The 26,601-nt window shown below is 38.0% G+C and overlaps 1 protein-coding gene across 3 annotated transcripts in view; it reads right to left on the reverse strand.

The window, feature by feature from the left end:
• Positions 1-26,601, reverse strand: part of CPNE4 (copine 4) — a 226,518-nt gene that overhangs the window by 20,180 nt on the left and 179,737 nt on the right. For all 3 annotated transcript variants that reach the window (XM_074539635.1, XM_005481004.4, XM_005481003.4), the window contains 4 exons: positions 24,869-24,955; positions 24,248-24,307; positions 18,765-18,898; positions 2,603-2,657 (listed from right to left, as the gene is read on the reverse strand). In XM_074539635.1, the coding sequence (XP_074395736.1) occupies positions 2,603-2,657; positions 18,765-18,898; positions 24,248-24,307; positions 24,869-24,955 (336 nt within the window). The remainder of the gene's footprint in view (positions 1-2,602; positions 2,658-18,764; positions 18,899-24,247; positions 24,308-24,868; positions 24,956-26,601) is intronic.

Below are 26,601 nucleotides of genomic sequence, written 5' to 3' on the forward strand. Positions count from 1 at the left end.
GCACTGTTGCTGTGGTGTCTAGCATGTTAGCACATTTTTGCAGCAGGAAATAAAAGGTCAAGGAAGAAACTTGGCAGCATTTTTTTTCCTTCAGTCTCTGTTACTTTTAATTTTATCTGTTTCTTCTCCGTTTCCTATGCATCCTTGCTATCTTCCACATCAAAAACTAATCATTGTTGGCTTTGAATTCACTTTATACCAGTGTAGACTAAATTACTGAAGGATTTTCAGGTTTATTGGTCTTGATTTAATAATGCATCATGATGAAGGTGACCTTTCACTCTTGAAGGACGTATCTTTGAATTCAGAAGTGCAGTCAAATCCAACAGGGACCCAAAAGTATTGATATAGTTTATTTTAAGAAGGCAGATACTTTGATGGACTGTGTAGAGTATTATAGGGAGAGACTGAACTATGGCACAGATGACTGGTAACTCCTCATGCAGTTCCAGCTGGATGTGCCTGTGATAGACACCAAGATGATTATTGGTCCCCAACTGTGGCACAGAAGAGTTTGTCCCCTGCAATGTTGTTCTTGCCTTCTTCAAAATTTTATTATGTTTGAGAGCTAATGTCATGTCATTTTGTCTTTGTCACTTTTTGTCACAAGTTTCCATAGCAGAAATTAAAGATGTTGTTCCGGCATTCAGGTGCATCTCCATTTACTTTGGGATTTGTTTTATTTAGTCACACATATGTAATCCACAAGAAAGCAGCCTCATCTTCTGAAGTTTACCCTTACTTTTCCTGAACTTTGCTAAATCTGAAGGTCCCGAGTCTCATTTATTTTCTTGCTTTGAGAAGTTAGCAACAGACAGACTGTTGAGGAAAGCTCATGTTACAGGATAAGACTCCTCATTCATTCATGGACTACTAAGTTCAGTGCAATTCTCTGAGTTTCTTAAGGGCATTTGTCAGGAAATTATCCAAACACTAATTCTGCCAAAGCAGAAAACCAATTGGTGTTTGTGATTGCAGGAACAATTGGTTACACAGACCCCTGAAGTTACTTTCTGGCAAGACATCTGTTTTCCAGCTAGCACCTGAAATGTGCTCTCACAATCAGGTGAGAAGAATGATACTGGAGTCTAACAAAACTGCATTGTTGCCAACAGGTTCGTGTGACCTGAAGCATCAGTGCTACCAGTTGATTATTTTGGCTGAAAAGAGCAGCTTTGTGCTGGGATCTTTATCTGTTCCAGGAAACCACTGAAAAGACTTCAGCTGACACAGTAACACCTTCCTTCAAGCAGTCCTTAGATAAGGATGACTGCCTATGACTGGAGAAGTTGTAAGGTTTCCCCCATGCACCAGTGGTCACCTTGCAGATGCTGGAACAACCAGGCCCTGACACACCACCTTAAGTAACAGTGATGGTTGTCAGCTGCTGCAGTTGGAACAAACATACAACAGACACAGATGTTTTGAGCTCGTAATACCACATTAAAATGTGTATCAAAGCCCTGGAAGACATCTCTGACTTTGGAAAGCACTAACACTGGAGTTACCCTTGAGGAACAAAGCAAGGCAAAACACCTTGCCTGGCACAGACCAGCTGAGAAAGCACTATTGTTAAAACATACATGAACTTACCTTAGACATCTGTTTGCATGATGTGTATCAAATTTCCTGTACATCACTACTGTTATTCTTCTGCAGGTCTCAAGCCTACAAGCCGTGAGGAACACACTGGCGCATTTTTGTTCATCTGCTGACTCATGCCTTACAAGGCAGAATGCACACAATCCCTCTCAGAAATTCTTACCTGGCTAGTGTTCACCTCCCTACCTCAGCCACAGCCCAGAGACACAACCCAGAGCAGGGCACATGGGGACACTGGATGAAGTCTGCATGATTAGATGGCTGATACTTCTCCTTTTCAGACAGCACCTGGGTTGCAGATTGCCCACCAAGATTTTGGTTTCTTATCTGTGCAGAGCTAGTCTTCTGCCCACACAACCTCTGTGAAACAAAGGATTTGAATTTCTCCTTATTTTTTCTTGGGCCTTTCTTTTTGGGTGGATGCTCCTTCTTTTACTTCACTGTCTTCACTCTAAGCCTACTAGATGGCATATTTATGCTCACAGTTGCAGCATCACTGCAGATCACTTTTAAAATTTTTTGTTGTTGTTTTTATTTTTGTTTCGTTTTTGGTTTTTTTTTTTTTTTGTTTATAGATACTACTTCTCTCTAGCATGGCTACATGCTCTTGTATTTCTCTTTCTGGTAGAGAAATACAAGAATATTGTTGACTCAATTACTGTGTCCGCCATGACACGGAATTTTGCCAAATTCTTCTCAAGTCTTTATTTTCAGGAAGATGTTTGGCAAGGGATGCTCAAAACATTATTTCTCCTCTTAGCATCCACTAACGAAGCTTTGCCAATACCATAAAATATTTTGGGTATCATCAAACAATTGTTTTAAGTCTAGCCCTGTCTGATTTCTGGTTTCAGTGAGGTATCACTGGATGAGAAAGCCAGATGGAAGATAACAAGGAGAGGAGCTGTTCCTGTTTGCCACTGCCTTGCCTTTCACCATTTCTCCCTTATTTTGTGTCTCATAACTCAAGGAAATTAGAAAATTACACTTAGGCACCTACTTTGTATTCTGGGGGTATTCTTGCTCCAAATCCAAAGGCTGGGAACATTTTGTCACTGGAAAAGAATGAAAAAAAATATAAGAGTACCCATAGAGAAATATTTTTACAATAAACATTTATTCCTCTGTATGCACTTATGAGAAATGCAAAGTGTCTCAACAGCACAGAAATGGCTTCTAAGTCAAGTGATGGCAGAGTGGAAGGGTACTGGATTGGAGAAGTAGGGTTGTGTACTGAACAGATTAGGGGGAGTGTGTTATGGAAGAGTTTTCAGTTGAGCTCCTAGTATTTTTGGGCAGTTAAAATCACTTGGAGAATACTGAGAGATTAGGATGTCTTGTTCTTCCCCCACAAATACAGCAACATGTCTGTATTACCCACGCTTTTGAATTACCTGGCTGAAACAAGAGAGTTTGTTGACTGAAGAGCCTGTAACAACATTTATTTCATATAAATATGAAGCTCAGAAAATGAGCCTAGTGAAGATATGACTCAGATTAAAAGTGTTTACAAATTTGGGTTCTTACAGTTGTCCAGCTGCTCAAAAGGCACTTCCTAAAATATCAGAAAGGGGCAATTTCATGGTCCCAAGCCTGTAGGTTCTGTAAAGCTTTCCACCTGCATCTTTAGCAGTTGCTCTAAAACATAAGATTATTTTAATTAAGCTTAGATTGACTGATAACCTGCCAAAATGCCTTGGCATGGTCAGTTTGCTTTCAGACACTACAGTGAGGTTATTTTACCCCAGTTAGACATGCAGGAGAAAAAAATACCTGATTCAGAGAACCTGGAAACTTCAAAGCTGTTAATACTCTTTCAGAAATGCAATAATGTCTCACACAGCCCACATGCTGTCAAGCTGCCTCTTCCCAGATGGCAAAGTGGAAAACAACAAGCTGCAAGGAATGTCTTGTCCCTGAGTCAGCAAAGCACTTGATCATACACTTGAGGTTAACAATTCACTCAAACATATGCTTGATTCCAGACATATCCTGAAGTCTCGCTGATGTCACTGAACTGTACTCGAGTCTTCTGATAAATCAGACTAAGTTTACCCTAGTCTACTTACAGGGTTTCACGGCCCTTGGAAAAGTTGAATTCCAACTACCATGATTGGAACTTTTAAAAATTCCCAGGAGAGGCTAGCAGCTTCAGTATTTTTGGTGTAGTTCAAGAGATGGCCACTCCAAGTATCAACTGAATAATTCACAGACTCCAAAAAGATAATAGCACCCCATTAAAGCTGCTCAGTTCTTTTGTCTGGCATAGGCTGGTAAAGGCACCATGATATTTCAGATACAACCTAAAGAAAAATTTGAAAGAAAGCAGAACTCTGTCCCCTCTGCTGCATAAATCTTGGGAGCACAGTTCTGTGTACCATATGTTACACCAGGTGACAATGGATCTTGGAAAGGAAGACTAACATCATTTGCACGGTAATGAAACATTTTTTTCCCAAGAGATGTCAGAAATGAAGTGGCTGCTGACATTCTATGCTAACCACCTGCTGATAGCATTCTCTTTGATTAAACACTCCTGGAAGAGGGAAAGCCCTTACAAATGGATGCAGGGAATTCAGGCACACTTTGAGGGCAAGAAATAAGAAATCATTAGAAAAGAATCTGAAAGGGGGGGGGAAAAATCAATCTTGTTTTACATAAATGATTAAGCATGGCTGGATTAGAAAATCAAACTCTTTGGAGCTGTAGTTAATTGATTTGGGGCAAGAACAAACAAAGACTAAAAAAGAATTTTACTTAGAATTTTACTTGGGTTGAACATAAGTGTCTAAGTTCAATGCTGGCAGCAGTTATACAACTGGGAGATGCCTGAACCCATCCAGTGCCTGAATTCCACTGCAGTGCTTCTGGTGTGTAAACAAGTGTAGGCACTCCTGTATCTACAGCTCCATCTTCTGCTCTGCAGCAACAAGTCATACCTCCAGCAGCCTGGATTCTCCTTCTGGTGGCGAGCCTCCCACATTCCCAGTCACACAGTGGCACAGCCCCCACTGTTATTCTGCACCCAGAATACCTTGCCTCCACAGTCAGGACACTTGTCTTCATGTTTGAACCTCCCACATCTCCTTTTTGAGTAAGTGCAGCCATTATATTGTGAAAGAGTGAAGCAGGATCATGTAGCCCCTCAGGATGGGGCTCCATATGGCTGCTTTTTAGTGTGTCCTGGGGTCTTCTGTGCTTAGTACTTTTTGTTGTCTCAGCCAGAGACAACACACTCTCATTAGGTAGCCCACCAGAATTTAGGGCCATACCTCTGGTAATCTGATTCAAGCAGCTGGGACCAAGAAATTAACTCTCACTTGCTATTGGAGCTTGATTTTTAAGGTAAGAAGGGAAACTTATGACACATCCCTTGCATAAAAAAGATCATCATGTCATCCCCTGACCACACCTCAAAAATTGCAGCTGATAGCTTTCAGAATAAAAATAAAATTCAAATGTATGTATTTAAATGTATTCCCCTTCTATCACAAAAAACAAGGTGTTTACCAATATTTACTGTTTAGTAAATGAGCAGTTTAATGGCTCAGTGGAGTTTTACAATATAACCTCCTCTAGTCTTCCCATCCACCCTTCACTTGATCATATGAGAAACAAATCCTACAGCTGAGCCTGCTGCCCTCATTCTGCTCATCCTGCACTACTGAGACACAGCAGGGAAAAAATGACCCAGAAGGGCAGACAAGAATTCTCTCACTTCCAGGATAATCCTTTTGTGGTGTGGCAGAGCTGCTCTAAAAGACCCGGGGCTATCAGGGCAGCATGCAGAAGAAAGCAGAGCAGCTTCCCAGCTTCTGGAAGCTATGTCAAGGGTTAGGCCATTCAGGGACTTAAACTACAGTCAGAAAATGAAAAGAAGATTTTTCTCCTGCCTCAGGGGTGAATCACATGCATCAGAGACTCCAGACCTGTTTCCCAGCCTGGCATTTCAGTAGGAAAGGGATTTGCTCTAATGACTTTTCTTTGTAATTGAAACTCACTCAAAAGAAGAAAAGTGAGAACCAGTTTCCTTTTTCTTCATAGTACTTGCTCAGACATTTGGGTATCATTTATAGTAGGAAACAGGCCTGTAACCCTGGTTGAAGCAATGGGACATAGCCACAGACATGATCTGTGAGCACCCTCTCTGGTGCAGCACTGGCTTCTGCCAACCAGAACCCCCAGAGACCTCCCAGGGACAGTGCTGGGTCTGATGCCTCAGACCAAACCTCAGGGCTTTGGCTTTTGTATTTTTCAGATTCTGTGCTGCTTTGGTGTGTAGTTCTGAGCTTCATGTTGGGGGATGGTAAGCTCTCTTCACAGAGTGGGTGGACAAAGCAATTCTCACTCTAGCTGGGGACCAAGGACAACTGATCCAAGTTTCAGGCCCAAGATCATAAACAATGGTGGACTGAAGAGAAAAAACAAGAATTCATAATCTAAAGCTATAATTGGACAATTAACTCCAATTTGCTAATGGACCAGAAATTATGAAAGTGAGAGACCTCGTGACTGGTTGTCCATTTAGTGGCCATTTTGGGTTCAGCTTGGGTGTAGCCCTGGCTGGGCTCTTGTACTGCCCAAGGTGTATCCATTGAGGCCTTTTGATAAATACCTACTTTATTCTTTAACTCTGTCCAGCCTCTGTTCTAGGTCAGCCTTCACAAGGCATCAGGTCCAGCTGTGCTTGACATTGCTCCCAAATGCAGTTTGGGCATCACCAGTTTGTGCTGGGAGGAAGAAAGCTGAGACAAAAAGACATGGGCAGTGTCATGTCCTTGGCCTCAGGCAACCGCAGGAACTTTGACTTGTTTTGTTTAAAGGTGGCCAGAGTGTCCTTGACACAAAAAAGGAAACTGCTTGCACTGTCCTGCTGGAGGCAGATTGATGAAGGGAAAGGACAGGAGAGAAACATGCAACTGGAAAAAAAAGCTGGTTCTACAGAATCTGAAATTTACAGAATCAAGTAAGAAAAAGAGGACTGTGACTTGGCAGAATCTTTACAAAATTACTCTGTCATATCTACTTCACCTTTTATAATTTCTTTGTTCTATATAGGTTCCCTTGAAAATTTAAATGTGGCATAACTTTCAAAAAGCTGAAGTACTTGACATGAAGATCAAAAAAGCAAAAGCATCAGAATATGAATTTTATACCTGGTTATTTAAGGACCATGAGTAGTCATGGAAGCATAGATACATATGACTTCTGATACTTTTTCAGTCAAACATGCTTATATTACTGAACCCAAGACTGAGCAGATCTATGGCATTGCTTAAATTGTTTAAATATTTCAAATGATTTCTGTATTTTCTTTGGAACTGCTGTTAATCCCTGTAAGCTGTTATGATTCACAATTTACTGGCATCAAGCCCTTGTCAGATAAGTATTAAATAATGTACTCTGAAACATGATTCATTCATATGCTTTAGAAGAGAAACAATTCAGCTCGTAGTCTTCCACTTCACTCCCTGAAAGAAAAATCAGGGAGAGGGTTCAGATTCAGTGTTCATATTGATCAATGTAAATTAATGCACACAGAAATTAATTGTCAGGGCTCCAAGACTGCAGTCTTCTGAACAGAAATACAACCAGCTAGAAAAAACTTTGTCATTAATCTCAACTATACCATATAGCACAATAGCAGAAAATAATATCTGAAAATATCCCATATTGTCCTTTTGAGACATTGCTCAGTTTTAAACACCCATCCTTCAAGCTATCTACTGGCAGCAGAGCAAGAGCAATGACAAATCAAAACACTAATAGGGGCAGAGAGAAGAGAGATTTCAGTGAGCTGTACTGCACCTACAGGAAAAGAGATGAATAGAGGTAATATTATGGTTTTGTAAATCTGTAAAAGTGATACAGATAATGATCCTATTTTCTATTTCACTAGGAAGTCGAGTGAAAAGGGCTACTGGAAGGAAAGAAATATGCTTATTATAAGGAGACAAAATAAAGAACATTTCAAAATCCTGTCTCATTAACCAGTGGTACCTTCTGTCACAGAGTATCATTGAAATCAGGATATTACATTTATTCTGAAAAAGATTTGCTATTCCTATTAATGAGATGGAGAAAACTCTTCCACTAGGTAAAATTAATTAGTCAGACACTAAAGACATTTTGCAACCTCCTCAGAAGCCCCAGGGACAGATGATGCTTGAGATATTCAGCAGTGCAGCAATACCTGGATTCAAAAAGGTTGCCAGGACTATGCTCTCTGAAAATCAGTTGCTTTTAAAGATCGAAATTTGGAATCTGCATTCTTAATGGTTTCTTAAGAAAAAAGGCCTAAACCATTCTATATTAATTCTGAATTTATTAAATCTGAAAGATTAACTCCTAGACAGCCACTTGCACAACTTGTTCTGAACTAATTTTATTGGTTCCCATTAAAGCCCAATGTTATGGAGCTGTAGCTGTCGTTAAGTTTATTCTCTTGAATCCAATGCAGCATTTGTATGGATGCTACTTAACTGACCTTGGAGACCATCAGCATGAAAACCCGCTCACTCTATGCTGGAACAACACAGTAGCACAAGCAGTACTAATGATGCAGTGGATGGGGGTAAGGAAAAAACATGGAGTGCGGAGAGAGAAACACTAAGAGCTCACTTTTAGTTGCAAATACCTGAGAATCTGAAATTTACAGCTTGCAAGGACAATACCAGACTTGAATCCCTGGATATTAAGCTGTCACTCATAATTTTGGTCTTAGGTCAGATCAGAAGTACCAGGGAGATATTTTAAAAGTACTGGAGGCAGCAAAATCAATTATTAAGCCTTTAATTTTCAATTCTGGTCTTAAAAGAATAAACTGTTGATCTGCTCTACTTGACATACCTTTTTATGACAAAATCAGATAATTTTCCTCTGTTAGTAAGAAATTTCAAATTGACAAAATTAAAAAGGGAGGTGTGCAACACATGTAATTAAAAAAGGTGTGAATGTGAGGAGAGAAAGAAGGAGGGGAAAGGGGCATGGAAAGAGGAAGGGGGAGAACAGCTCAGAAAAGGTAAAGATAGAAGAGAAAACAGCAAACAGCACAAACAAAATAGAGTTATCTCTAAACTCAATTAAAATTGTAATCTTTCATGTTCAGGGAGTGAACTGGAAGACTACAAACTGAATTGTTTCTTTTCTAAAGCATATGAATGAATCATGTTCTGACTATATTATTCAGTACTTATCTGACAAGGGCTTGATGCCAGTAAATTGTGAATCATAACAGCTTACAGGGATTAACAGCAGTTCCAAAGAAAATACAGAATACAGAAATCATTTGAAATATTTAAACATTTTCAGCTCCTGCTTTGCAAGCAGAGCTGGGCAAATAAAGGACATGATCTAGCATGGGGGTTGATCCCTTGCAACCCAAGCCATTCCATGATTCTATGATCAAATAGGGCTAAATAAAACCATTTCAGTTGAAGGGACCAGAGCCCATTCATTTCACCACTTGCACTCTTGCACAGCCACCTGTGCTCCTCCAGGATGCAGAGCCAGGCTTTGGTCCAGCTCTCAGCTTGCCCCTGTCAGAGCCAGAAAAAACACAGGAGTTCAGCAGTAGCAGTGTTTTCACCTACTGACCTGGATTCTTCCCTAAGGGGTTGCTCCTCTGTCACCACATATTCACTGTGTGGTTATGAATGGTTTGATACAACCACATGCCTGGTTTTGGCCAGGTCACTGCACGTTGCATCAAGCTTGCTCTGTGCCTAACACAGCCTGGCATTCAGTCCATAATGCACAGTGATTTCCAGTGGAGTAGCAAGGATGATAATCATACATCTTGGTTACAAAAGAGGTATGGGAGCATGCAAATCAGTGGTAAATCACTGCTACAGTACATCATCGTCTGGGCTCTCACAGAGATGCTACGTCATTGGGTGCAAAACCCTGACATTAAAATTCACTCGCTGTCCTTAATTACAGCTCTCAGGCACCTTAGGGGAGCTGGAATCTGCTGAATACTGAGAAATAGATGCTCTCATGTAATAGTGTTTCAAAAATATGAAGCAACGCCTGTCTCACCTGAGGGAGAAATAGTTAATGAAGCAAGGGAATACAAATTCCCTGAAGCTAACCACCAAAAGGCATCAACTCATGAAATAACTAACCAAGCCAAATCCAAGTACAATGGATTTAAACTTGCCCTTGTTAACATTAAAGAATTGCAAAAGAAGGTCTGCAGGGTAAAAATATCAAGTAAATTCAGAAATTTCGAGGCTCGGGAATACACACAGAAAAAAAAAAGTCTCCAGAGATTTAGGGAGGAGTAGGTTAAGCAAAAGGAAATGGCAGTGAGATCTATCACTTGCTAGAAGAATAGCCTAATAAAATAACATAATCAGGAAGGTGCGACAAAATGTCAAGCTCCCCTGCAAGATAACAAATAAATTGCAATGACCTGATTTATGCCTACATGAATGACCCAATTCAGTAAAATGCATCTTGGAATAGAAATGAGACTTTACAACTGGGAATAAACTAGGAAAGGAGATGCTGCAAGAGGCTACAATGAGTTGTCTTTAACTTCTCAAACCAGGCACTTTTCAGACAGCCTTGTATTTTAAGGGATTGGCATATGTCTCTAAAACTTTCAAAACCCTAACCCTATATATAGTGATTTGGCTTATCTGTGGCATTATGCATAGAAAACTGTGCCATCACTGAAAAGGTGATTTTCACACAATCTCTAATCTCAGATGTTTAAAATCTGACACATCTTGAAGGCCACACTGCAGGCAGGAGGCTGAATTCCATCAGGTTGTGAAGAACCCCAGACTGAATGGAGATGGGGCCTTGCCCTCCTGAACCACAAGTGTGGCTTACAGTGTGTACTGCACTGGGCAACCACAAGAACAAAAGCTTTGCCACCACATATGCACATAATTCTGTCCTTTTTTACAAATTACATTGAAAAGGGTTGGTAAGAGATCTTGCTCTGCAGCAATTTTATATCAGAAAATATCTGTCCATAAGGGGTGTGCTGGGAAGAGGGGATACCAGGACTGCATTGGCATATATATATGTATATATACAGAGAGCTGCTGGGAGAGGAATTTCTCATCAAATGCTCTCAAGATACAAATGAACTTTCTAGGATGAGCAGGATAAAACATTTATAGAGATGATACAGTGGCTTAATGCAATCAAATGAGCTGCTGATGTAATTTTACCAAAACTGGAATGATATTAAGTCAAAATGAAGAACACTAAGAAAATAAGTTAAAGCAATACCATAATTGAAGTGTACTGATGACTACACACATTCAGCTAGGCATCACTAAATATGCAGGAGGAAATGGGTTACTATCTCCTGTTCATCTGATAATTTGGAATCTCTGACCAAGGTCAATTTCACAAGAATTTGGAGGTGATATAAGATAATAAATGCAACTTAACTCACAAGAATTACCTAGTTTTAACTGAGCAATTGGACACATAAAGCTGTTAAGTTCAACTCAGGCAAAGTGTTCATGTACCCCACAGATGGGTTTCCAAATGTGAATAATGCTCAGCTATACCCTAATATAATGGAGTGGATTACTAAACTAGTGATATCCTTAACAATGCAAAGAAGAAAGTTGTGCTTCTGAAATTGTGGAAAGGATTGCATTGACTAAAGGTGCACTAAATTAATATCAAATGGCATCAGTGAAAATGGCAACAGAAATTGCTCCTTTACTTATGCATATTTACTTACTGTTTACACAGATGTCTAGTTTCTACAGCAGTAGGTGGAATGCAATGTTTGCAGGGCTTTACATGTCATGTACTTTTCTTCAGAAAGGACTTTTGACAGAGAAATCCCTACAGTACCCATTTGTACAGTTGCAGAAAAGCATGAAGTACTGCACTGACCAATGCTCCTCAGAGGAGATCTCAAGCTGAGCTGAGAAATAGTACAGACCACACAGAAAAGCCATGTAGAAAGTTCAGCTTTTCAGGTTTCTACCAGCTGACACAATGCAGCAGAGGTCTGAAAAGCATTTGGAGGAAGCTGCAGCTAAGCAGTTTTGTAACAAAAGAAACTTGGAAGGGACTGCTTGTGACTGGTGCACTGGCACAGGAACTGAGTTCCTGGAAGAAAAGGCACAAAGAAAACACAAAGATGAACATTTGGCAATGGAAAAGGCAGAGCTGCAAGAATTGTCAGGATCTGCCCAGAGAAGGGGCAGATAGATGTGTACATATACACAGATGTGTATAAATGTATGGATGTGTATTTAAATACATGCACACACCCCCACACACCTGCATATATGTACATTTGCAAAAAAAGCCATTATGAAGTCATCTTCCCAACACAGTTATTGTATGAGACTGATTCTCCTATACTAATTCTTGTGATAAAAAGTAGTGATTGTGGAAACTCCTTGGTGATGTGGGAACCCTTATGTGGCAGAAGTCTACAAATGACAGGTTCTGCAAGGTCAAATACTGAATATATGTTTGCATTCATTATGTAATTGTGCCAGTCTGGGTCCTCAGCCGTTAAACTCAAGGATTTTCACTGCAGCTTGAGAATGGAATCTATCAGTGGTTCCTTTTTGCCAGTGCAGTTCTAGACCTGGGTAATCCAAACACTTCAGAATATGTTTACCCACACCTGAGCTTGTTGACAAACATAAGCTACAAGTTTGTCTGTATAGGTTACTGTTTCTCAATTCTTCTTTTGCTGTATGACTATGCAAATTTGGTCCTATTAAAGCACTAAATAAAAAGATTCATGTCTTTTCCTCTGAAGATTTTTAAACTTGTTTAGATATGCTAATCAGGTTTTTTGCTAAACAGCCTCGAGAAAGGTTGTTTCTCTAATTAAAGTGATAAAGAGAGATGCTTAATAATTAAGCATATTTTTATTTATTGATCTGCATGAGTAGATAAAATTTTAACATCTACAGCTCTATGTAGGAACTTCATGAAATATTTAATGTCAGATATAGCCCCAGTAATTCTAGGCATCATTCTTTTGCCTCAGTTTTAATGAACTACAATTGTACTACTATCACAATCAAAGCAAGTTGCTGTTTTTCTCTTGGTGTCTGGCAAAATTACCTAGAGACAGATCCTTCCAGTCAAGGTAGCTTTCTGAGTCTTCATCCACAAACCCAGACAGAGTTTCAGGATGAAGTGACCTGTTAAGTGATTCTTGGGGACAAGCTTCTGATTACTAAAGAAAGGTGTAAATTCTGGGATCTCTCTCCACTTAAAGTCTTAATTGAAACCACAGTATTTAAGTAAGGATTGATATTTGTATTTGGGACTAATTGCACTGATTTATATATGATTTCCATAACATGTACTGTGTTACAAATCCCTCATTCTCTTTCTCTTCCCTAACTGCCCTCTGCTGGTACCTCAGGAAAAATATTTCTGGGACAGTTGAAACTACTCAGGCTTGTATTTTTTTTCACTTCTTAGATCTACACCAAAAGCATCATATTGGGCTGGGAACCCTGGTCCTTTTATTTTCTCCTTTCATTTTTTTCCTTCTAAAATTTGAAGTGCAGTTTACAGAGCAGGAGGGGCTTATAAACAGTTTTCAGTCATAGTGAACATACTTGCTCAGGTCTAAAATATGAAAAAGAAACCAGAAAGAGCAATTTTTGCATTTAATCAGCAACTACTGCAATTAATTGTTTGCAGAAGATAATGATGTGACTCAGACTGACGTCGGGAGTTTCATGTTTTTTGTGGAATGCCACCTGGTTTCTAAATTTTCATTCCTAAGTATTTTGTAGAGCTCTACACATTAATAGATCCTGCCTTTGCAGGAATAATGTACTCTTTGTTCATTAGTGGCCTTTGGGGAGGTTGCTGGTCAAGTATGTTTTACACACGCAGTTTATTTGTTAGCACACTATCTCAGTGTGAATGTCACTTTCAAGGAGTTACTTGAGGATTTAGAGTTAAGGAGACTATTTGCCTAATGAAAAGAAAACATCAGTGTCAGGAAACAGAGTTTATCTTCCATGTGTTTCAATGAATCTTGAAGCTGAAGAAAAATCTGCAGTATGTTTAAGAGTGAATGAATTAACAGAGAGATTTAAAATAATTAAGAATAAAGACTATTTTGAAATAGGTTTTGGATAAAAAAAAGAGATTAATTTGACAAGACTTTACAAAACTGTGCGCTTAAATACATGGAATCATGCATTGACTGCCTAGATAAGAATGGTGATGGCCCATCAAGAACAGGAAGTTCTACAAATATCCAATGCAGTAAATGCTTTTGCATTTGATAATGCAGTAAAAGCATTTGATAAACTACATCTAATTTTGTCTTTTCAATGAATGAATATTGATTATCACACAAAAACTGATTCTCCTACTTGTTTGTGAATGTTTTTTATTAATCCAATGAAGAATCCACAAACAAAAAACTAGGTGTAGGAAAAAAATAAAAAAAATCAGCCAGGTAAATGGGAGGCAATGGACATTTGTGTGTGGAGCAAACAATTAATAATAAAGTTCAAAATCAGTAAAACTCTTAATTCCATTTTAGTGCCATCTGTACTTTGCATAATACCTCAGGATTAGCTTGAGTCAGACTGAATTCAATGGGATTAGATAATAAGCTCTAGTGTCTTGCTGATTTAGAACAGAAGTTTTAATGCAAAGATAAATATTTAATGTAATTTAATGAGATTCTTAATAAGCACAAGCAAAAGAAAAAGTACTAACTGCAGAAATCAGATTTCAAAGTGAGGAGCAGATTTGCAAGACCTGCCATAGGCTTCACCCACAATAACATCATTTAAACCTGCAATAATGTAAGATCATTTAGGAAGTATTTCAGCCTTTAGCATTGTGTACAAGGAAAACATTTATCCTTGCAAACAAGCTATTTACAGTCCCATTCCAGCCCATTTTTCCTTTGATAGAAACAGCAATCACTGCAGAATGAAGGATGAGCTACACTCATGGCTACTTGCTTGTATTCCAGCACCGGTAAAACAAATCATTAAGATCAAAGCACCAGCCATTTTAATAAACTGTGAGCACTGTTGTTATTGTGGCTTATGGATTTGCTCTGCACAGAGGGAAGATGTAAACAGCACAAAAAAAAATCTTTTTTTTTTACTGAATGGCTCTGTATTAACACTAAATGTTGTACATACACATTTAATAGCTCTCTGTTATATGCATACCTATATATTAATATACACGAGTAGACCTCTAGTTTTATATACAAAGAGGTAGTTCAGGTCCTCACTACAAGTCAGGACATGTCCCAGGACATTTTGCTGGGACAAAAGGGGAAAGCAAATGTTCCCTGATTCCCCAGGTTTTTTCCTCTGGCTTCCAAATAGGTGTTGTTGTTCCATGCCAAGCAGGATGCAGTTTTATCATACAAATTGAAAAGCTTTGGGCAAAAGCTGCCATGCAGAACAAGACACATTCAAAATTAATATATAACTTAAGAGAGCTTCATGGTTTTAATAAGATTTTAGTCACATATCCTTTATTTCAATTGTTGGATTAGTTTGCCTTTCCTCATATCTGGGTGTTCAACCAGCAAAGACACCTGGCACCCACCCTTTGAAAGCAGCATTCTCTTGAAGGGGTCTCCACCAGGCTCCAAAACTAATGGGTGGCCAAAACCATTGCTCAACCAGAGTTGCTGAAGGTTAAAGCCCTAAACCAGCACAGAGAGATGGGTTTAATCCCATCTGCCTTAAGTAAACTTGCTAACTCATTGTGCAAAACATGTAGAGGGAATATACATATATATAGTAGTGATCAACTGATTTTTCAGGATCCTGGCTAGGCTCGTATTGCTGGTCACAAGAAACGATTTTATTTGACTTCTGATACAGAGAACTCAATACAGATATTACTGAGGTAAAAAAATAAACATGAAATTATACAGAAGCAGGTATTTTAATATTAAGCACTCAGTGCCCAATGATTTTTCATTGTTTTTCCCTGTTTCTCTATGCTAAAAAAGGTGGACTGGAGTTGCACAATTTCAAGGTAAAATCATACCAGTGATGTAACTTTTAATATAAAAGAAAGCTTCTGAAAATATTTACACAGAAATACGCATTTCTCACTTATTACTCCATGAGGTTGTTTTTAAACATTCATGAGTCCTTTATCTTAAAATAAATTCTTCTCCATGAAGCTGTCTTCTTATTTTCAAGTTTTTAATGTGTTTTCCCCTTTCCAGTGTTTATAACTGCATTTTAGAATCTAATTCCTTAAAACTAATGAATATTTCTCCTTCCTTTATGATCCACTGCTGCTGTTGCTTAGCCACTGGTTATATCACCTGCACACTCATCTTCACTCTTATGAAAAAAGTGGTTATAGCCCAAAACAATGCTACCATATAGATAAAGTATTAAATATTTTGTGCATTTGAACAGCTCTTCCATTTCCCTTATCATTATCAGATTGGCCTATTCCTACAGGACTGCAGCAATTCTACAATCAGGACAATAATCAGTGTCTCTCTCATTCTCTGAATATTGCTGATAAAAGAATGAATCTTATTCTTTCACGCTCAACTATACAAAACAAGGCTACTCATTTAACTGCTTCAGGAATATCTGAACCTGGATAAAAGTGCTCTTGGATGAGCAGGGTTCATTCCACTGTACCTAGAGATGTGAGGCAACACTTCATTTGGAGCATTAACTGCTTACAGGCACATTATGCTAGGCTGATTTGTACAGAAACCTATATTATGAGAAGATTTGGCTTGATAGATCGAATTAGCTAGAGTTTATAAAAGAAAAATTTGCATTTTGAATGTAGTCACTCTATGTATTACTGCTAATCCAATTCCTCCCAACATACAAATAAATTTGAATGTTTCTAATGAAGTATTTTAATTAATAACCATATGTTTTTTTGGTTTTTTTGTTTTTTTACAATTAAAAAAAACAGTCTGCTTATATAAGTAGCAAAAGTACTTAGAATTCTACAGCTCTGCTATTGGAATGCGAAAAGTATTGCAAACAACAGATTTTACTTTACTCATCTACATTCGATGCAAATACATTAATCCCAAGACGAAGGTAAAATCACTCTAGTTTTCATGGTTTGGATTGAAATCAGCCAGTTCTGCCTATTTGAGAAAACTGATGGGTACGAACTATAAAACTTCACGTAAGAGCACTACTATTGTGTGATATCATATTCTAATCTTATTTAAATACATACCCCCAAGCAAATGATGACACTCTGGCTCAAAACAGCCCTTAGGTTTAGCAAGTCTGTTTCTTTTTACCTCTGGCTTGTCTTAATATGCAAACAGATGTCTTGCTCTATTATCTGAAGCCCAACTGGACTCACTGGAACAATTATGGACCAGTGCCACATTTCAGATTTTAAGGATTTGTATTTTTTTAACTGTATATACAGAAAATTTCCTTGTAGATTATATTTGCCCAGATATACAAAGGCTGCAACTCAACACAAAAAAGGTCTATACAGAACCTGTAGATCATTTTGTGTGAACGCTTGCTCCTCCTAATTTCTTTCATTCTTTTGAGAAATTTTAAATTCTCCTTTCCAAGTTACTGGATTCAAAATGTGCAAGTATAAAGAAAAAGTCCTCACTTGACATTTGGATCAGAAAGCACTGACCATGTTGAATCAACTTGTCCATGGGAATAAATTCATAGTGCCACAGCTTGAGAACATGTACTGGTCAAACTCATGCCCAAAAGGTGACATCTTCATGAGAAAACAATTGGCTTTTGTTCAGCCCTAGATCACAGATCACAGACCCTCAGTTGTGCTGATTAGCATCAAAAGGCATTTTCTGCAGTACAATAGAACAGAATGATGCTGATGATTTCATTTAAAAAATAACTGGCTGGTTTTTTGGTACTGATTGGAATATACTCATTGAGAGAAAAATCCTGATTTGGAGTTATATTTCTGCATAGAAGGGACTGTGCCATTTAACTATTTAATTTTATAAAAAACCCACAATTTAAGTAATAAAATCAAAAATTCTATGTGCATAAATCAGCCCATTTTACTCCTTTCCCTATTTTTTGAAGTTTATTAATGTTCTGAATTATTGCTAGTAATTATTAAATTACTGCATAATCACTGGGGAATTCTCAGCTCACTTGCAATAAAATATTAATTTTCTCAAACTCATTGACTAAATCTGACCATCAAATTCTTACAGAACTCATAAGAGAACAGTATTTTTGTCATTTTTGAGAAGACATTTCATTACCATGCAAATGGAAGTGCCTCTGAGCAGGCTAGTTGGTACTAGTTGCAAGAAGTAACCTGCAAACCATAGTCTGAAGTCACTCCACAATTTATATAGAAAGTTTAACTCAAATTTGAATGGAAATACCATTGTTTTCTTGAGATCTGGTATTTACATATGGCAAAGTGGTGGGTGGATATCTATCATACCTGCAAATATTAGAAAGAGCAGCTGTGTAAGACACGGTGTCTCACCATCAGGGAAAGAACATTTAAAGGAAATGCACTTGGTAATTAAATTAATAATGGGCAATTAATTTGATAGAAGCAGGAAGCCTATTTGAAAGCAACAGAAGTACCTAACGTAATCAAAGCATATTTGGTCCAATTATTTGCATTTGTTTGTTTATTTAAAGGCATGTTGTGTACATACACAGTACCTTTCAACATTTATTTTAGAAGAGAGTGCGATGTTCAACACGCCAGGAGAACACTGAAAAAGACCATGGGTTTACTTCTAAAAACAGACCTAATCAATAAGCAGTTTGGGCAACTACAAATCCAGTTTCAAAGTCAATGTCTCAGGAACACTTTTCAGTAGAACAGGGCACAGACTCCCAACTGTATCAGAAAGGATGCTGCCAGCATCTGCAAAACTGGCTCCAAGCTGTTACTCTTGAGCACATGAACAATCCACCCTAACATGTAATTTTAACATGTGAATACAACCCTGAAACTTAACGCACAAATCAGCCAAAAAGCCAAGAACTGCGACTTTTCTTTATAATGAAACTAATCTAAACCCAGTGTCATTCTCAAAAGCAGGTTAAGGTAGACTAATCTTTCTGTCATTCTTCATAAGTGCCTAAACATGGAGTCTCTGCAGCCAGCCACAGGCAGTCATTAATTTCACACTGTGAAACCACTTTCTAAAGACAACTCCGCAACCAAACGTGGTTATTTACCTGTCATAGTCTTGGCAAATCTCCCCAACAGCCACCAAAGCTTTCAGGTACTCGTTGGGCTGATAGGGGTGGATGTAGTGCAGCGAACAGCTGTTCCTGGGGTCGCCGTTGGATGCAGTGAAATCTATAGCTACCTGGAAAAGAAGAGAAGTCAATGTGCTGCAGAGCTCTTCTGACCACAAACACCCCTACAGCAACTATATATCTTCACCAGAAATAATCTGCTGCAGCAAAGAGACAGCGGCGTCACAGCAAAGGTCATTTTACAGTGCACTTAATCAAACTGGAATTAGGATTGTACATGTAAATATATGTAGAAGCAAATGACAGTTTATAAAATAAGAGATAATAAAATGAAAATGGCATAATTAGGTAAAAAATTACCTGCATTGCTATTCTATGGGGAAAATTATGTTCTAATACAAATGAATCAAATTAACTATCTCTAAGTTCTCATACTTAATTAAATTATTCCAGCTCAGGTGACATTCAGGATATAAAAGCTTTGCAGCAAAAATGTCCATAGAGAGCTACAAGTACTACTAAAACCATAAATTAGAATTCCAATTAAGGATATTTCTTAGTTTTTTTAATCGTTACTGTGGCTGTAGTAGTAGATATTGCTTGTCTGGTATTTTTTTCTCTTCAAATCATCTAAACATTAAAAATTAACCCTCCCAATTTCACAGTTGATAGCAAGCTTAAACATGAGCTGCAGGGTAAAAAAGTAAAGCTTGAATCCTGCAAAGATTTTTTGTCGTTGTTTTTGAAAAACCTTAGAGAAGATTGTGGGCAGTAGTCAATGCGAAAGCAAGTATTAATGAATCATCTTAAAATTAATTTCTCCCTTTTAAAAAGCTCTTTATATGTCTCACTGAAGGTAGGCTCTGGCCTGCATCTTCCTTTGTTATGGATCAGAAAGGCCTCTGCTGAATTTGTGAGGCTGCTTTATAGGAATCCATAAGAGGAACAACGAGAGTCCCAAGGGTTTTACAGAGGGAACAAAGCCATTTATAAAATGTTCATGTGTCCAATAACCTATTTCTCTAAAAAACCCATTACACCCGAATATTCAATAGACAAATGCAGCAAGTTCAGATTTCAGTTTTACAGTGTAGCTGAAAGGTAAGAAAGGGTCTTGCTAAAGGCTGCAAAAGAACTCTGAAGGCACAGCTTGCTTTTGCAAATGTTCGGCTTCCCCAGCTGCAGCCTCTGCTTGGCACAGGGAACACTACTTTATGCAGCTTCAAAATGAAAATGAAACATGACATTTTCATGCTTCCTTAAAAAAAATACACAGCCCTTCTGAAACTTATTTTTGTTGCTAAAAATTTAAAGGGAAATATACTAGGTCAACCCAACACAGCTTTCCTCCACTGGTTCTGATTTTTCACCTCTATCTTTTAGCTGAATAAACTAACCTCTAGTAGGCTTGGAAATCCCTTCTTTGCCTTGATCAGCCATGAACCCTGGCACCTCACCACATCCAGTCAGGAGAGAGAAGAGCTTTTTGGCTTGCAAGTAAGAGTAATCTTTCACCTCTGCTTCCTACTCACTGCTCAGGAACTGAAGCGCTGAGTTTGTTTTACACATAGGTCTTCTTCCAAAAATGGTATCTGGACTTAAATTGAATAAATCAATGGAAAGCCTCTCATGACTTCACTTTTGAGGGCATGTAACTGAGGAACTCTACACATATTTAACTGAGGAAGAAAACAACGCTCGTGTTTTTGAAACCCAAGAGAAATCCATGGATGCTTGCATGAACTAGCTTAGTTTGGGAGATTTTTTTCTGTAAAAAATCTTATTCAAGGTATGCATATTTTCTTAAAAATAAGTATATTTTCTCTGATAATAATTCGACCTTAATTTGATTACAGAAAGCACAAAAATGCCACTGTATAATAGGGAAACAAAGAGGATTCCTGTAAAATTGTCTAATGTAGGTGTTTTTACTGACAATCCCAAAACACTAAAACCCATTAACAAGACTTTAGTGACACCTCAAACAGATCTGGACAAGTCTTCCTTTATGGCTAACTGCTTTGGAAATGAAATCAAGAATATGGCGCAGAAATAAGGTTTTATAAGCTTGGAAAAAAGCCTGTGGCTAGTGTTTGGGAAGGCAAAAAAAAAACTTCCTGGAACAAGCTTCCTTTTGGAAATGGTCCTTGCAGTAGAGGTCTGCTGATAAGTAAAAAAATATCCTAATTTCCTATGATGAAGAATTTATGAATATTTGTACTTGGATGCAGCATGCTTCTTGAATTTGATCCAAATCTCTGTTTGACTCCCACAAGGAGGACTTATAAGAAAGATGACCGCTGTAAATTGCCACGATTCCAAAATAACAATGCAGAGCTCTGCTCCTTTAGCATTACCCAACAGGACCAAGGTCTTGTGCAAATATATTGGATAAGGATTTGTAAAAATAAGTTAATATATGACAAAAGTTATGTTAATATCTTTTGAGCAGTAAAGTAGGAATCTTTCTTATCATGCATGCATTAGATTTTATCAGTTTATCTTCAAATGTATCAGTTCAAGTGTGGCAGTCATCTTCTCTCAGCTAAATAAGAGCATAACAGAGCAATAACTACACTCAGTACCAGCTTCTTTTTTTATCCTCAGACCTGTAAAAGGGTGATTTTTACCACACTCACAACATCCTAAATAGCTGGGACCTCCTGCTAGATCTGTCAGCAACAAATCAGGCTGCCCAACACCGTGACCTGCCTGAGAGAGTATCTGTCCAATATATCTTTCTATTACAGTTCCTTTCTGCATGTTACACATGCTTTCTGCTGTATTTCCTGAAGTGATGAAAATGTCTTCTGACTACAGACCTATTTGCACTGCCAACCTCTGAACATTTCTTCTGCAGCAGGGAACACTGTCTGATAAGAGATACAGTGTTTGGCAATAAGCTGGGCTTAAAAATAGAGGGCTGGAATCAGCACTATTGATCTCTACAGATGAAAGCTTCTTAATAACTGGTTGTAAAGTGAAGGGAAAGTTTGCTTTCATTTTACAGAGACATTCTTTCTAACTACAAACCATGTTTCTACAATCTACAAAGCTACAAAGCTTCCCAGGAATGCACAGCATGATGTTACCAAGGCTTCCATTAGTGCCTGAAATTATCAGGTACATCACACTACAGCTTTTTGTTACCAAATGTGTGCCTAGCATCCCAGTTTCCCTCCCTCAGCAAGTGCCCTTTCAAATCACAGTTGTGTCATACTGCCTGTACACAGCACGAGCTCAACAGAAACACCATTAATACTAGGACAGCAACAACAACAATACACGTATCAGGAGAGTTTCAAGCAATCCCAAATCCACTAGTTAGAAAAAATGGAAATTTGGGAAAGTCCAGGCAATAGGCCTCCTCAGTTTCAGTGGTCTGAATTAATCAGATTAGGTGAAGAGGAGATTATATGATGTATGCAGAAAGCAAGGGAGAATGGAATATCTCCCCAGCAGGCTGCAGCATTTTGTTTCAGTGACCACTGAAGAATTCATTTTGGAAAACAACAACACATCTCACAACCAGTCTGTGCTGAGGACTGCTGGAAGAAGAGTGGAGGAAAATATGTGGAGAGGCAGTTTGAGAGGATGTTGAGGTAGAACCACTGGGTTATGCACGCAGGCAGCCATAGGTACAGAGATGTCTCAGTGGCTTACCCTGGGTTCCTGCAGGTTGAAAATTGATAGGGATGCACTTACACAATACTGTGGATTTACCATTAAGGGCAACAGTAATTCAGGGATCTCTGTGGCTGACAGTATAATACTGTTCTATTTCCTTTATGCCCTCACTGCCCATCCTTGAAGATGAGCTTACTTAAACTTTCTGTAACCAATTGTTTGTTTCATTTTAGTAAAATGAAATACAGTAAAACACAGTAGAAGCCACTATCCACTTTAACTCATTTGCCTTATCACTTTCAAACTTGTGTTTTGCAGCCTACTAATAGGAAACACGTGACAAGTAAATAAAAGGCAAGCAAATTGCCATAACCCTTCCTTGCAGGAAGAACTTGCTCTTCCATTGGAAAACAGTTATGAAGAATCAGAGTTTGAAAAGCTGTAATTTAATATGTAAATCCCTAGACATTTTCTAATGGTGGCAGTGCTCCTGTTCTTGAGCTGGAGTTGTGGGAAATGCATAATAACTGGTCTTTGCATGTGCCTAACCACACACCCTTATTAGAAAAGGCTTTCAAATATAACATGAAGGCATTAATGTCTTTCTGATCATGACCTTGAATACATTTGCTAATTGAGTTTTTCCAGTCATATTCTAGGGAGGAAATGTCAGAAAAGATAAACTAAAGGGGCTTCCAGTGACTGGGAAGTTTCAGACTTCAAGTAGAAATGTGCATTGCTGGTACGTGGGGATAAAAGAAGAAGTAGCCAGGTGAGGTAGAGAAGTAATTACACAGTATGCTTTACATGAGAGAATACAATTATAAAGATCATTGTCCACTGCAGAAGGTATTTTCTTCAAACCAAAACAGAGTCCTCAGTTCTGGGTCTATCAAATGAGTTTGTGATGAGTATGGGCTAAGTCCTTGTTTAACACTTCAAAAGTCTGATCTGTACACAAGAAGATAATCCACTAATGTCTATAGCTGCTGCTAGAACTTTCTGGTACAATTAAAAAATGTTTCTTTTTTGTCAAATCTTTTTGGAAAACGGAGGCTTGTCTGGAAAATGTGTGATGGAACTGCCAGTAGCATCCAGTGTCTGCTACTTTATATGTGGGAGCAGAAATAGGGCAGGATGCTACAGGAAAAGAAAAGATCTCCAGAAGAAGAATATTACTTCTGTGCATAAGATTTTAGCTCTTTAGCTGGCATAAAATAGAAATCACATAAACCAAATTGGAATTGAGCCACAATCCATATTCCTATACTATGGGGAAAACTGATATATTCGTTATTGCATTCTAGTTAATTCATATTATGTTATATTAAGTATATTAATTTTTAGATACATGATACAAAAAAAGATCAAGCCCACATATAATTTCATGTTTCTAAATTTATTAACTGGAAATACAAGAAACTGTATTTCCATTTATGAAGAGCCCTGCAAATCCTTTCACACCCTGTTCCTTGAAGTGAATAGCTTCTGAGTACATTCTAAATTAGAGCTGTGTCCCCCTGTAGTGCCATCTTACTTGGTAGCTATGGCTGAGATATGAAACACCAGCATTTACCCCAGGGTGACAGTGAAAAGTCCCTGGATGGATCTCTCTGTGTGTGACTTTCAGTATGGCACAGTTTCAGAGGAAACAACTTGCTTTAACAGAGGACTCATTCTGGAAAGGAAGGTTGGCCCTTAATGCATTTTGCAAGAAGAACTCAATAATTTACCAAGGAATGGCATGTAAGAATCATTTCTCTGAAAGTAATGAATTGGTATCTAAGGGGATTCCTTTTCTTCAAAACAAGTTAGAGAAGCAAGACACTTACTGTAAACTGTATTTGGCAGCCTCCCATGATATAATCTAAGAAAGAATGCATCTTGTGTATCTGCAGACAAGAAAACAAGACATTCAACTTAGCTGTGTACTCATAAAACATAAGAGAACTGCCTGAAAAAAAAATTGAAGGAGGAGAGGGACCAACTGAAAATAAGGTAAAGGGAGAATCATTAAATAGAGTTTGAGACAGAAACAAAACTATAAACAGAAAAAAACCATCTAAACCTACAGAAAGGAAAACAAAAAAGTAGAACCATCATCTCAGTGGGAAGTCAGAGAAAATTTTGCTGTTTGTTTAGGAGAAACAAGAGCAATGTTGTGGATATAATGGAAGCATTACAAGGGATACACAAAAAGTTGGAGAGTATTTAGGTGTTAGAGTTTAGTATTGTCTTTTTCATTGTACAAGAGCAGGGATAGGGCGAGAGAAATGAAATGAGAGTAGAGGATAGTCAATTTGCTTCTGAGATTCAAGTCCTTGTCTTTACTTTTTGTAGGGAATAGTTTCCTTTGCTATTCTACAGGCAGTTCCACTTTGTTCCAAGCACCATTAAAATGTATCACTGAGAGTTTAGTAAAGAAACAGTCAAAGAGCAAAACATATATTTACCTTGCACTGGTTAAGGATGACAATGCCTGAGTTCTTGTAGTTCTTCTTCTTTGCTTTGTACTTGGGGTTAATGCATTCCCATTGTACCTGTGAAAAAAATAGCAATCATTCTCTGCAGGAAAGAAATTGTATGTACAGATTGAATAATTAACAAAAATTGCACTGCCCAATTTCCACAGTTGACTAAATCATTACAGATGACGGTGCACAGAGAGGAAAAAAAATGAAAACTGTTAACTATGCCGAGAATAGTTAATAGAAAAAGGCCCAGGGCAAACATCAGTCTTTGAACATATACATGTGGACATGGCACTGAGGGAGACATCCAGATTACTTTGTTGTCATCTTTCAGTCTTGTAGTTTGAGATGTTATATAAGCAAGATTGAGGATCTTTTGAGACAACAAAAACAGAAGGAACTTAATACAAATGAAAACTGGAGACAGTAACCTGATGCATTGTATTAACTACAAAACTGTTGTCACACTGACTTTTGTATTAAACTCATGATTATAAAAATTCTGGTCAGCAGTCATCTCACTTTCTCCTTTAAGTCTCATAGCAAAATAAAAAATTAAGAAAATCAGTAAAATGTTCACAAAGATGCAGCTAAGTAATGATATATTTGAATTTTATCCCTAAGAATATATTAAAATACCTTTTTGATTTTTTTCATAGTTTTATTTACAAATAATCAATTTTACAGCACAAGTGTCTTACCTTGTAACTGAAATACATCTCCTTATTCTTATAACATGTCCCAGGTTCTTAATAATTTCCACTTGAGATGCCTTCCTCTGGCACCACTCTCCTTCAGGCAGAATGATAAGGCCAAGCTTTCAGACCCTCATCTCTAATTTTTACAGTATTATTCATGCCTTTTACTGCAGGAGTAAAATGTACATTTGTACATGCAAGTATCTATTTGCATTTGTACATACAGATTTTTATCTCTATTATGCTCTTACTGTGGTTAATGATAACATGACTATTTCCCTTCAGGGAGCTCTTCTCAAGCATGGAGACAAGACGTCAGACTGGGTAACAGAAAGAAATACAATTCCAAAAGGAAGCAGAACGATCTATTATCTAAAAATCTCTATTATGACATTTTGAAATTAAACATGTCTTAAGTGTTACAGTGTTTTGCCTACAATGAAAACCTGCCTAAGTGTTACAATACTTTGTCTACAGTGAGGTACACATGTGATATATTTTAGCAAAGTGTTGGAGCATGAAAAACTATTTTTACTTTGTGTTCAGCCCCAGAAATTTCATCAAGCTTCAAACCATTGTCTAACAGCAATTATTTGGATGTCTCTGAAGTATTCCAGACTTAGAGATTTTGTCAAACATCAAAAAAAGGGAAGGCAAAACATATGGCTTTGGAGCAATATGAGACCATTTCTGCACAGGGGAGGAGAGGTATCTTCATCACTCTGAAATGGAGACAGGCGACAGAGTGAAGAATAGGAAAAGACAAAAAAACTGTTCCAACTGCAGGAAGCACATCTGCTTGCTCTCCCAGCTAGCCTACAGCTCAGTTATTTGTCTTGTGAAACAGATTTTCCAACTGAGAAGAAGGGCAGATACTGACCCTTGTGTTCAGGGGAAATCCTCTGTAAACATTTTTTCTCTGCTCAAGAGAAGCAGTGAGGCTCAAGAAATAAAATCCCTTCTATCCCAGCAAAGAGAGTGCTCTGTAATACAACACTGGAGTGAAATAAGCTCATA

The sequence above is a fragment of the Zonotrichia albicollis genome, chromosome 1, assembly GCF_047830755.1.
Source record: "Zonotrichia albicollis isolate bZonAlb1 chromosome 1, bZonAlb1.hap1, whole genome shotgun sequence".
Taxonomy (NCBI): domain Eukaryota; kingdom Metazoa; phylum Chordata; class Aves; order Passeriformes; family Passerellidae; genus Zonotrichia; species Zonotrichia albicollis.